The sequence below is a fragment of the Colias philodice genome, chromosome 27 (genome assembly GCF_061535455.1).
Source record: "Colias philodice isolate Cphi_HAF_F1 chromosome 27, ilColPhil1 Martin Lab GWU primary, whole genome shotgun sequence".
Lineage (NCBI taxonomy): Eukaryota > Metazoa > Arthropoda > Insecta > Lepidoptera > Pieridae > Colias > Colias philodice.
Window position 1 is genome coordinate 429,628 of NC_143112.1, and position 12,586 is coordinate 442,213.

Consider the following 12,586-nt stretch of genomic DNA (forward strand, 5'->3'; position numbering starts at 1 on the left):
CAAGTATGAACATTGTACAATAACATTTTAGTTTGATCATAGTGTATTTAAAGTAATAAATTTTCATTGTTATGTGTGCTATTATGTGTTTCTAATTTATAATAATATTGATGACAATAATTACAGGTAGTATGTGACTCTGACCTTAAAATCTGCGATATTGTGTGTCACTGGAGAGGAAGTACACATGATTCCCGCATATATAGAGAAAGCTCAATAAAGCGGAGGTTTGAGGAGAATGAATTTCATGGGAAGCTGATTGGAGATAGCGGGTATCCTTGTACTTCGCATCTTCTAACACCAATATTAAGACCAAGGACACAGGCAGAAGAAAGGTACAACCTGAGTCACATACGAACGAGGAATACTGTAGAGCGTTGCTTTGGGGTGTGGAAGCAAAGATTCCGCATACTCAACGAAACAATGCGAGGGTCTCTGCAAGTGATCAAGACCACTATTGTTGCTTGTGCAGTTTTGCACAATTTAGCAATACTCTTTAATGAGTCTATTTTAAATCAAGGTATTTGTGCAAACTAATATGTAAACAAAGTATATTTAATAATGCCAATACATAAAAAATAAGCATATTTTAATTCTTTATTTTGTATTTTTCTAGATCCTTCAGGCCTTGAAAATCAATTATTAATCGATCCAACTATCCCTGATAATATAGAAGATGAAGACGAAAATATAAACAGGGCCATTTATATTGAAACTTATTTTAATCAATAAAAACCATATTTTATTATTTTTCAAAATTTATTTTTTTTAAATATTCCTCCTCTAATGCAAGTATTTGGAGCTTCTTCTCGTGAAGCTCCCTCTCTTGTTCTATTCTTAATAGGTGAAGCTCCCTCTCTTGCTCTATTCTTAATAGATGCAACTCTTGTTGTTGCTTCATTAATTCCTCCCTGCTTTTTTTTGCAAGGAGGAATAATTGATGCTCGTAATTGGAATTTGATTTCCCACTGTAAAAATAACATAAACATTAAACATTATTTCACATAAATCACAGCTGAACAATAAGCACAGGAAATTTCATGAAATTCTATTTTCAACATTACATACTTACGTTTTTTTTGGTTTAGCTTTGAAAATATGATGTGTAGGATTTATACGTGGCAATTCAGTGGAGAAATTTGGCAATTCAGGCTAAAAATAAAAAAATAATAATTATTTTAAAATAATATAAATTTTATTTATAATACTGATATTTTTGTATAACATAACTGATAAAAATATTATACAAATTAATATATAATATGATTACCTATGCATGTGCAGTGCTTTCATCATTTTCATTCAATTTCAATGTATCATCAGCAGACTCCTTAGTAACTTCGGTATTTCTTTAGAAATTTGCGGCACGAATTAAGGGGGGGGAGGGGAGGGAAAGGGAGGGGGGAGGTAAGGGGAGACCCCCTATAAAGTGGGGGGGTGAGGAAACCCCCCCTTCTATTTTTTTTTTAATTTTTTTTGAGATTATATTTATACTAGCTTACCGCCCGCGGCTTCGCCCGCTTTGACTTAAACCTAATAAATTATATACTAAAACCTTCCTCTTGAATCACTCTATCTATTAAAAAAAACCGCATCAAAATCCGTTGCGTAGTTTGAAAGATTTAAGCATACAAAGGGACATAGGGATAGAGAAAGTGACTTTGTTTTATACTATGTAGTGATGTAGGTAGAAATATAACGAAGATTATGGGCTTTCTTGACTGCTCCGGCGCTGCAGAACGTGGCGCTTGCCCCCGTGTACCTCGTTGCAGGCAGGAGTCTTCACTCGCCTTCGTAGCTTCGGCTTTTTGGTCGCCTTTGGCGACCAGCCTCAGCCACTCCGGCTCGCTTGACTCTGCCTGCTCCTCAGCACACGCGGGCGCCACGCTCCTCCGCGCCTCCGACTTTTTAAATACACTCTAGTGTATGACAGACAATTACCACGTGGAATCGGGGTGGACAGATTCGGTTCTGTGATTAACAATTTGTGTGCAATATACTTACATACAATAAAAACATTTTTTTTAATAATTATTTTTCAAATCTTGTATACATGTTTGATACAATTTACAATGGCAATGAATGGATCCATTTTATTTTTTTCCACCCATCGTCTCCACATACTCTATAATATTATCACCGAAGTTTGCTGGGTGGTTATAGTTATCTTTTTTAAAAAATCTTTTTACAACATGCCACTGGGACTCAAATGGGTCAGAGGCAACAAATGGGTTGTCTGGGTCTGAGTGATTAACTTTTTTATGAACATACCCATATTGCCCCAAACAATCATATGCTCGCCAATAACCCGTATGAATTGTTGTCCCCTCAGCAACATGCTTTTGAATGAACTATGGTTTTTAATATGTACATTAAGACATTTGTTATCTCTTTCAAACACAATTCTTGTAGTTTTGTCAATGTAACTCAAACAATTTTGAACATAATCTCAAAAATTAAAAAAAAGATTTCTCAGTAATTACACGTTTCCGCACGAAAAGCCGCTAATGTATGTTTCGGGTCATCATTATCGATCGATAAAAATTAAAATCGCGCCGAAATTCGTGCCGCACGTTTCTAAAGTCAACCCGTAACTTCCTATAAATATATAAAATATAATTACTCAATCTCACAATAAAAAACTATATATGCATAGCGCTATTATCCCTTAATGGATATTCCAAATTAAGGAATAATAGCATAGCGCTATTATCCCTTAATGGATATTCCAAATTAAGGAATAATAGCAGTAGAAAATGTAAAAAATATAAACCTGTTGGCCATGTGTTGCATCGCTATCGAAAGGATTGTTATCAACCACAAACTCATTAGGAAGAGCTGCTATAAGCTCTTGATCTTCAGGCGGAGGACTTGGTGGCGGAGGTCCCCCGCCTGTCATGTTTCTTGCCGTTCTAAATTTGTGTTCCGAAGCCTTAGCTTTCTTCAAATTCCTCCACTGATTTTGTATTTGGCTTAAGTCCCTTTTATGGAGTGAAATGATATTATAACTGAAATATAAATACAATAATAATGTTATTACACTGTAACAATTTATTAAATACAAGAAACTGTTAGAATAAGTAAAACTAAAATAACCAAGACAAAACATCTTCCCATGCAAGTTTTTTTGCTGTATTTGTATTAGTCGACGTATCCTTATTCTCTAATATAATATGTGCTCGCTCGAGCACTAATTATTTTCAGTTAAACGTCATACAAAATAAAGTCTACCATTCATATTTGTCAAAAAGTACATTTTTAGTCAAGTTTTACGTGAATAGCGGGTTTTATTTCGATAATGTTACTAGAAAAAAATACATATATTGACGTAACTTAGTTGAGAGACTGCTGAGATAGGTTTATAAGTACCTAAGATTATTTTAATCATTGTTTAAGGAGTTGAGAGTTATTTAACTGAGAGGTGTTTATGCAACAGATCAGTCAGTTTTTATAAGTAAGGCTGGTAATTTTTTACGACATCACATTAGAAACCTCAAAAATAGCAGTACTTCTCCACTATTTAATGGATGTTATTATACATATAAACCTTCCTCTTGAATCACTCTATCTATTAAAAGAAACTGCATCAAAATCCGTTGCGTAGTTTCAAAGATTTAAGCGTACAAAGGGACATAGGGACAGAGAAAGCGACTTTGTTTTATACTATGTATAATATAATAATGATAGTGATAGCACAGTATTACAATATTATTTCCTACAGTAAGGAAACGCCTTTGATGTCGCGCGATGCCGCCGCCAGCGTAGGTACTTACGCTGCCACACGAAAATACGCTAGGGTTGCAACAAATGGGAAATAAAACAATTGTGATTATTAATATTATGATGAAATCATTTATTCATATGTACATTCAAAATAATTGCGATTATTAAATCTGATGTAATCATTTGTTCATAAATATATAATTACAGATATTGCACTGCTAAATATTATTTACGTGGACACTTTATTTTTGGATGTTCTTAATTGTATATTATACCATTTAAGAAGTAATGCATTCGCATTGGGATGTACAATCTGATTAGAAAATAATGAGGACAACATATACATAGCTTTGATTTTAATTCAACAGATACAATTATTAATACAATCTTTCTGAAATATTGTTTCCTTCTGGGATTTCAATGTAGATTTACATCCGTAAACGGAACAGTTTTTGCGCGCCATAATAGAATATGTAAGTACCTATGTATAATAAAATTATTACACAAAAAATACGACTGCGTCGTCCTTTCGCGATAGTTAATGCAAACTCAGCGTGATTGCATTAAGCGGCCCACGTCGCCCGACCCCCCGCCAGTTCCCCTCCGTTTCTCTGCACAAGTACATTCGTCGCCATACTGTAGGAAATATGGTGATACTGTGGTGATAGTCCGGCTAACGAAAGATAAGACTGGAAAAGGCGGCAAATTCAAAAAATCATCATATTAAGGTAACCTAATGGTAACTTAGGTTATAGTTGGAAATAAAGTTTTGATACTTTAATTTATTATTACGAGCTTTGTTTTTTTGAGAGATTAACAACCTCTACAAACTCTTCATCTATATAATATTATATATATGTAATCTGGTACAGTTATCTGATACAGATAAAAAAAAGAACAGCTAGTGAAAGTAATAAAAAACATAATAAAATACAATTAAATTTTGTTTAATCAATATAATCATATTAAATCTAAAAGCCGCGTTCAGCCGCGAATAAAGAATAAGAATCACTATCATTATCTCTGACATCATTAACTCTTCCATTTCTGCAGTTATTCCATCTTGTTTTTTTTGTACTGCTCTTCAACATGAATAACATGGTTCGGTCATAGAAGAAATCTCGTTGAGATACTGATTTTGTGTCTTTAAACATTTTGAACGGACAGATCGTTCAATTTTATATTGTTGCTTTAATAGTTTATAACTGGATTACTGGTATCATCCATGCAAAATAATAATAATAATATTAAACAAATCATATAATGTGCAATGCAATCAAGATGAAAAGTATCAAAATATCAAGTCACACTGTGTGTTTTTCCTTGAAAACTACATCTCTTTCAAATTGTTTCTTTTTAAATTTATTAATCATAGTTTAAAGTTTTCGTCATGTTTTCAACTCAGTTTTCAATTATTAGAAATCACTAAAATCCTAAGCTAAAATCGCAGAAAATAAAATCACTTTGACAAGCTTTGACACATCAACAACTCAGGTTTTAATGACAGTTAACTGTTAAGTGTTGCCAAATAAATTTTCGAAATAAAAAGCCAGTCTCATCTTTCGAACCCTCGGAGCAATTAACAAGCCTGGAGAAGTAACAATTAATTGAACGTTTCTTATATAGTGGCTCTCTTTTATTCAATATCCTAATTAATGCGATAGAAAGAGACAACACACTGTTATCGGCTTGGCATTCAAATCCACATGTAGCCACTTTTTGTTCTAAAAAGGTAGTGCTTGCCACTTTATCGAATACTAAAATATCGATTAATAAAAAAATTAAGTTATAAAATTGCTTGAAGATAATTTTAGATTCGTTTAATTTTGAATTATGGATAGGTAATTCCAAATTTTAAGATTCGTTTAATTTGGAATTATTCATTTACGATGCGTATTGACTGCCTTGCATTGTATGGTAGTGGTATTTATAAAAAAAATATTAATATTATTAGGCTTGGTTATTAGGTATTTCGGTTAAGGTTGATTTTTATGGTTTCGTAAAAAAGTACGTATTTTTTCCTGTTTTCATAGAATTATACGGAACCCTTCGTGCGCGAATCTGACTTCCACCTGGTTGATCTTTTTACAAATCAATAATCGTATCCTACTAATACATATTATAAAAGCAAAAATATATAAGATTGAAAACTACTGAATGAGTTTTTATGGAACTTTACAATAGGCTATTTGACAGTATAAAAAATAAATTACTTTTTTGTGTAATCCATATATATATAAGGTTTTTGAAGCGATTTAAATTAATAAATGATATAAATAATAACTTATTGATTTATAAATCGTCGAGAAAAAACATCATATTTTTTAAAATGACCACGTGACCGAAAACATCCATGATTGGCTGCATCTGCCATGACGTCACAGCGGCGTAAATAACAAGAGATCCCAACGTTTACTCACGTCGTTGCTGAATTTCGCTTTTGGTTTTGTTTCTTGTATAACTTATTTCTTGTGATTCAAGGTGTCTGTAATCAGTTTTGTTCTTTATGTGTTAGTTTTGTTTGTCATGGAACCTAATTTCGAAAAAGCAGACAGTAGAAATCTACCTAAAGTGGACGCTATAATTAGGAAATAATATTGTAATACTGTGCTATAATGGTTGGCATGTTCTTTAAAAACAACCAAGATTTTTACGCTCCTCAATTGAGAAATGTGAAAACAGCTACGTAAGTTAATATTTCAATCGTCATTCATTACCTTTTTAGTTAATTGTACCTACAAACATGAATCACAATAGCACAATAATTATGAAGTATACATTTTTTAGATTAAGTCCTTTATTTTTCATTTCAGCCATACAGTTTATAGGATTGACGTGTGTGTATTGATTATTTTCAATATCAATACAAACACGTCATCATCAATTTATATATATCATTATCTTACCTCAAGCAGGTAAGTAATGAGACGATTTATACTATGTATTGCAAATAAAATAAACTGCCTACTAGGTATTCAACACCATACTTACATCGAAGTGGTCTTCACAAAAAAATATAACTGTTTTAATTGATATATCTAATATCACTTGGATTTCTGCGAGCTAACTGCAACCGCTTTCTACGCATTTTTATATCTTTTGGAGCACATATAAATAGTTTGTCAGGGGTTTTAATAGTCGTATTTCTGCATCCAGGAACTACACACCACCTATAAGAACTCATTTTCTGGTTTTTAAACAGATTAACTTAATTATACTATAATTAAAACAAAAACGAACAATAAGTACTAGGAGCAAGTTGATGTTTACGCCGCTGTGACGTCACCATGGTCGCGAGACGCCATATTCTTCAACATTGTGTTTTGGCGGCGTATTTGAATATCATGTTTTTATTTTCCATTTTCTCAATGAATAACTACAAAAAATTAAGAAACATGTGTTTTGTGTGCTCTATAAACGTATCTTAATAATTTGAGACAGTTTTCAAAACCTTGTCAAATAGCCTATTATATAGTTTAAACATCAGAATAACATATAGGCTACAATTTACCGCGGGAAAATAACTCATTCCCACAGGAAAAAATTGGTAAAAGTTTAAAATAAATTGCTTCAAATAAAACAAATAAAATTTAAAATAAATTTTTACAACATTTTATTTCGAAACTTAATTACCAAATTACAATATTTATTATTTAAAATAGATGCCACCATAAACTTGTGGCACAGCATCTCTGCAAAGCACTTTACTTTTCTTCCCGTCTGATTCGAAATGATTTGAACAAGGCCGAGAATGTTTTGAAGGCTTCCAATTTTCCCTGTGCTATAGCTTTAACCCAAACATCTTTTAATTTTTCTCAAGCCAGAAACCTGCAAATAACAATAAAATCCATACTTAAATACCTTTTTTTTTCTCCTAACCTAAAGCAGTCATTGTCAATGAAGTATTTCGTACCTACTCAAGTATCGATAACTGCACAACACTATGGAAGTAATATTTTGCATTTTCTCTCAAAAATAAGCTAATTATGATTTCATTTCAATGATCAAGGGTAGATAAAACATAGATGATTTAGAAAATAACGTAAATTCACTGATTTATAATACAATTAGCCAAAAATTGATCAAAATCACTAACCTGTGAAATGACAAATTTCTATCTTCGTCCGATTTCACATTACTACGGCTTTTACAGCCGTAAGCAACACAAGCCATGTTATCTTTAGTCAATTGTCTTTTCATAAAATAACAAATTAAACTAAAACACTCGTTTTTCACTTCAAAACAAATAATTAAAATAACCAAGCGATGATCACCAGACTGGTGATCAAAACAAATTGAAATGGCTACATGTCATTTCAAACTGTCGAACTGACATATATCTGTCCTCTTTTTTCGCATGACATTTTGCCATAAGCTAAAAAGGCCAAACTAGTGCGTTATTGTTCAATTAATTGTTACTTCTCCAGGCTAGTTAATTGCTCCGAGTTCGAACCAGACGTGACTAGTATAGATTTATTTATTGATTTAATAAATGAAACGATACCAATTTAAATTTCGCGCTGTTTATGTATGATGTGCGCATGTCTTAATGCTCTAAGGCGCATGCGCAGGTTTCAATTATTTTATAACTAGTGCCCCGGCTTCGCCCGTGGTACATATTTAGTATCCTATATCCTTCTCCTGGCTCTAAACTACCTCCCTGCCAATTTTCAGCTAAATCGGTTCAGCCGTTCTTGAGTTATAAGTGGAGTAACTAACACGACTTTCTTATAAATATATAGATTTTAATAAAATAAATAATTTAACAATTTCAATGATGGACCTATACCATATACGGACCTAACGGTAAAGAATACGATTTTGATAAAATTCGCCAATTTTGATATGGATGAGGTGCTAAAGTGTAATTTTTTTATACCCAAAATTAAAAAAAAAATATTTAAAAAAAAACTAAAGGGGACCTAACGAAAAAATTGTGGGACCTTATAGGACCTAACGAAGACCTATAGATTAAGGTCATTTTTGACCCAAAATTCTATGGATGGGGTGCTAAAGTGTAATTTTTTTATACCTAAAATTTAAAAAATTATTAAAAAAAAACTAAAGGGGACCTAACGAAAAAATTGGTGGACCTTAAAGGACCTAACGGGGACCTAACGATCAAGGTCATTTTCGACCCAAAATTCCATAGATGGGGTGCTAAGTTTGCACTGGTAATGGCGCTGCCATCTTAAAACTTTCATTCGTCTAAAACTCTAAAATTGTTGAACGAAATTTTGTGGAAGCGCGCGCAAATTTTGATTAATTTATTTTCACAATATGCCTTACTTTTCAAGTGTAAATATTAGTGTCATTGTGTCTAACATATTAAATGAGAATAGATTTAGTCATTGTAGGTTATGTCTGAGGGGAATAGAAGAAAATTACGTTCGACTAAGCGACCCTATTTCTGTAAATCCTAATGGTGGTGATTTCCAACCAGTTTACAAGCTTCTCAGTAAACAATTGGGTAAAGAGGTGAGTTATAAATATTTTCTCGTAATAGTTACCTTATTTTTACACATATCATTTTTTTGTCAAATTGCAAATAATATAATGAAACTGATCACATATTTACATTCATACTCGTTACAGTTTTCTGAGGAGATTGCTGGAATAGATGCTCTATGTATTGATTGTGTGGAAAGTGTACAGTCAATGATGCACTTTATTCATAGATGTCAACAGACCACAGAAATTTTAAGCAAAGTATTTGAAAATATTTCTAAGGCTTTTAAGAAGGACACTCATGCTTGTGCTGGAGATAAAAATATCTTTATTAATGTAGAGGAAACCGAAGTAGACTTGTTATTCATGAGTAAGCCAATACGTAAGAAGAAATTTACAAATAAAAACAAACATTTTGAATGTCTGGAATGTCTTAAACTATTTGAAACATTTGATTCGCTCAACGAGCATAATATATCATTCCATGGTTCGGTAACATGTGGTAAATGTAACAAAACATTTGCAACAAACATAGACTTGAGTTTGCACGATAGTCGTGAGCACCGTTACAAATGTCCAGAATGCTCACACTATCAGGGCACAAAGGAAGGTCTCAAAAAGCACGAGGAAGAGTATCACAAATGTCATGTGTGCACAGATTGTGGGAAGTCTTGTAAAGGCTTGGAGAGGCTCCGCGCTCATGAAGAAAGGCACAGAATAAAGCACTCCTGTCCCAAATGTGGAAAGTCGTACACAACAAAGGATTTCTATGATCGTCATGTTAAATTATGTCTTAACAATTTATTGGAGCCGCATCCAAGTAGGAGTTCTATGGACAAAACATACATATGTGAAAAGTGTGATAAGGCATACAGTACTCAGGGGGGTTTACGCGTACACAACAGATTTGCTCATGGCAATGCTAAGCCACATGAATGTCCTGAATGTGGCAAGAAATTCACAGCACCAAGCTATTTAAGGGTTCATATGATTAAACATACTGGTGAAAAGAATTTTAAATGCGATATTTGCAATAACAGATTTGTTTCAAAGGAGGCGCTGTTGTATCATACAAGGCGTCATACAGGGGAAAAGCCCTACAGCTGCAAGCTTTGCAGTGAGAGGTTTGTCAATGCATCGGCTCGTGCTGAACACATCAAGTTCAAACATGTTGGACCAACGCTAATGTGTGAAATATGCTCAAGGAAATTTGTGACCAGTCACTTTCTCAAACAGCATATAAGTAGACACCATGATCCATCGAGCAAGCTGTACTATGGCAGGAGCATTATACCACCAAATTTACCATTGGAACAGAACATGCGAAAATTTGTTGTAAAACCTGAAGACTGAATATGGAATTTAAATATTTTAAGTCCTGCCTTAATACTTAGTAATATTTGTTGGTAATGATTAACTTTAAAGCTGTTTAATTGTAAATAATATACATGTATAATGATATAATGAAATAAAACTACACTGATATTTTGATTTCTTTACTGAATATCATTTGTTGGAAATAAAACTACACTGATATTTTTTGCACTAAATATAATTTACTGTATAAATTCCAATATTATGTTTCAATGATAAAATAACATATTTTCTAATGTAGACCAGTTGCAGTAGTTAAAAGAGGGATTGCATAACACACAGGAATGTAAACTAATAAGAACTATATTATTAATAGTAGATACAAATGTATTACTCTTCATCATTAGCAACATAAAGCTTGCTATGTGGATTTGAATGTCTCTGAACATGTTTGCGTAACTGAAATCCTGTGAAAAACTTTGTATTGCATATATGGCATTCTTCAGTGGGCCCAAAGTGTTTTCTTTTCTTATGTGCCATTCTTCTAGAAGCTGACAGGAAGCTCTGACCGCAAAGATCACAAGGGTAAGGTGTTTCTCCAGTGTGCAATCTTGTGTGGTATACTAATGCTGGTTTTGACACAAATTTACCTCCGCAAGTGTGGCATTGGAAATTCTTTTCTTTCGTATGCTTTAATGCATGACTCTTAAGCTTACTCAACGCATCAAATTTCTTGTTACACCATTCACAAGTCAGCACCTCGCCAAAGTCGTGATCAGTCGCTATGTGAGTCCTGAGTGTACTCTTATGTGAATAAACCTTGTTACATATATCACATATAAATTGTAGCTGATTATCTTTGTTACAAGTTTTTATATGTCGCTTATATGTTTGTCTATTTCTGAATTTCTTTTGACACATCTCACATTCCAGGAGGCTATGGTTATTCAAATGGGTCCTCAGTTCTTTCCTTGATTTGAATTTAAAAAGGCATATATTACATGAAACTTCAACATGATAGAATCGCAAATGTAATTTTAGTTGTCTTTGTGTGCTGAATTTCTCAGTGCAATAGCTGCATTTTAACAGCTTTGGATTGTGAATCCGTTCCTTGTGTTCCTTCAATAGAAAGGCATTTGAAAACTTCTTTGGACATTGTGTACAAGAATGGGATAACCTGTTATGTTCCTTCATATGTTTCATGAGTAGTATAAGGTTGCTAAAAGTTTCATTACAGAATGAACAAGCCACATTTAATGTTGTTTCTTTTTTCTTTAATGATCTATGCCTATTTACGATGCCCCTGAATTTGATTAATGCCTCTCTCTTTGTCTTCTTTACACATTGTGAGCGACTTTGAAACAGAATATTTTCTGATTTGTTTATGACTAGAAATATACTTTGAACATCCTGCTTTTGGTTACTAGATTTATCAAGATTATCGTTGACAATGTTTAGAATTTCGCTCCATCTTTCTGTTGAATATTGGTAAAGTTTAAAAAATGCATAACTCTTAACAGTTGTCAATGCACAGTTTTCACATAGCATCTGTGGTAGCAAAGTTTCTGACGACACCTTTAACAAATAATTAAGAATTATTAACTAGATGTTCACTGTAATTTTTTAATAGGTATGTAATTTAAAATAATTACATTATGAAGTAATAACTTCAATTAAAGTTATAATTAGGTTTTCATCCAATAATTTACTTACTCCTAAATCCGAAAACATTTTTGAATATGTAACATTTTCTTCACCGTAAGTTGTTGATACCGTGATATTATTATCAAGGGGTATCTTTTTCGTTTCTGTTGATGCAAAACATAACCTACATATTTGACTGACATTGCCGCATAAAAAATTAAGAGCCAGTGAATTAATTTCATCATACGTTAACATGGTTCGGCAATATTCTCAAAATTAGAGTGAAGGCAATATTTTTTTTTTTTTAAATTTGATTTTAATTATTATAAAGTTTGTTGTTTTCTTGTTAAATGTCAAGGTTAGCGCTAGGGGGTCATGTCAAATTATAGTTGACATGTGTCAGTGACATTCCACAGATTACCACAACTATGTCAAGAATATTATAGATAATAAAGAC

General features: G+C 32.7%; 2 protein-coding genes and 1 long non-coding RNA gene across 3 annotated transcripts; 1 reads left to right on the forward strand and 2 right to left on the reverse strand.

Annotated features, from left to right (window-relative positions):
* Nucleotides 1-740: 740 nt before the first annotated feature.
* LOC149476432 (uncharacterized) lies at nucleotides 741-1,345 on the reverse strand. The gene is made up of 3 exons (XR_016317811.1): nucleotides 1,271-1,345; nucleotides 1,073-1,152; nucleotides 741-968 (listed from the first exon to the last, which is right to left on the reverse strand). It is a non-coding gene; the product is annotated as an uncharacterized LOC149476432 (long non-coding RNA).
* A 7,559-nt stretch (nucleotides 1,346-8,904) lies between these two features.
* Nucleotides 8,905-10,666, forward strand: LOC149476433 (uncharacterized). Its single transcript, XM_089711850.1, has 2 exons — nucleotides 8,905-9,201; nucleotides 9,319-10,666. The coding sequence occupies exons 1-2, from the start codon at nucleotides 9,004-9,006 to the stop codon at nucleotides 10,522-10,524; spliced, it is 1,404 nt and encodes a 467-aa protein (XP_089567976.1). The 5' UTR covers nucleotides 8,905-9,003; the 3' UTR covers nucleotides 10,525-10,666.
* Nucleotides 10,667-10,689: 23 nt separating this feature from the next.
* On the reverse strand, nucleotides 10,690-12,420 carry LOC149476434 (uncharacterized). Its single transcript, XM_089711851.1, has 2 exons — nucleotides 12,199-12,420; nucleotides 10,690-12,060 (listed from the first exon to the last, which is right to left on the reverse strand). The coding sequence occupies exons 1-2, from the start codon at nucleotides 12,382-12,384 to the stop codon at nucleotides 10,876-10,878; spliced, it is 1,371 nt and encodes a 456-aa protein (XP_089567977.1). The 5' UTR covers nucleotides 12,385-12,420; the 3' UTR covers nucleotides 10,690-10,875.
* Between the last annotated feature and the right edge of the window lie 166 nt (nucleotides 12,421-12,586).

Excerpts from the sequence above, each read along its gene's own strand:
- LOC149476433 (XM_089711850.1), top strand. The coding sequence starts at position 9,004 with ATGCCTTACTTTTCAAGTGTAAATATTAGTGTCATTGTGTCTAACATA. Across the intron at positions 9,202-9,318 it reads GTAAACAATTGGGTAAAGAG|TTTTCTGAGGAGATTGCTGG; the intron begins GTGAGTTATAAA and ends TACTCGTTACAG.
- LOC149476434 (XM_089711851.1), bottom strand. The coding sequence starts at position 12,384 with ATGTTAACGTATGATGAAATTAATTCACTGGCTCTTAATTTTTTATGC. Across the intron at positions 12,061-12,198 it reads AAATGTTTTCGGATTTAGGA|GTGTCGTCAGAAACTTTGCT; the intron begins GTAAGTAAATTA and ends TATTTGTTAAAG.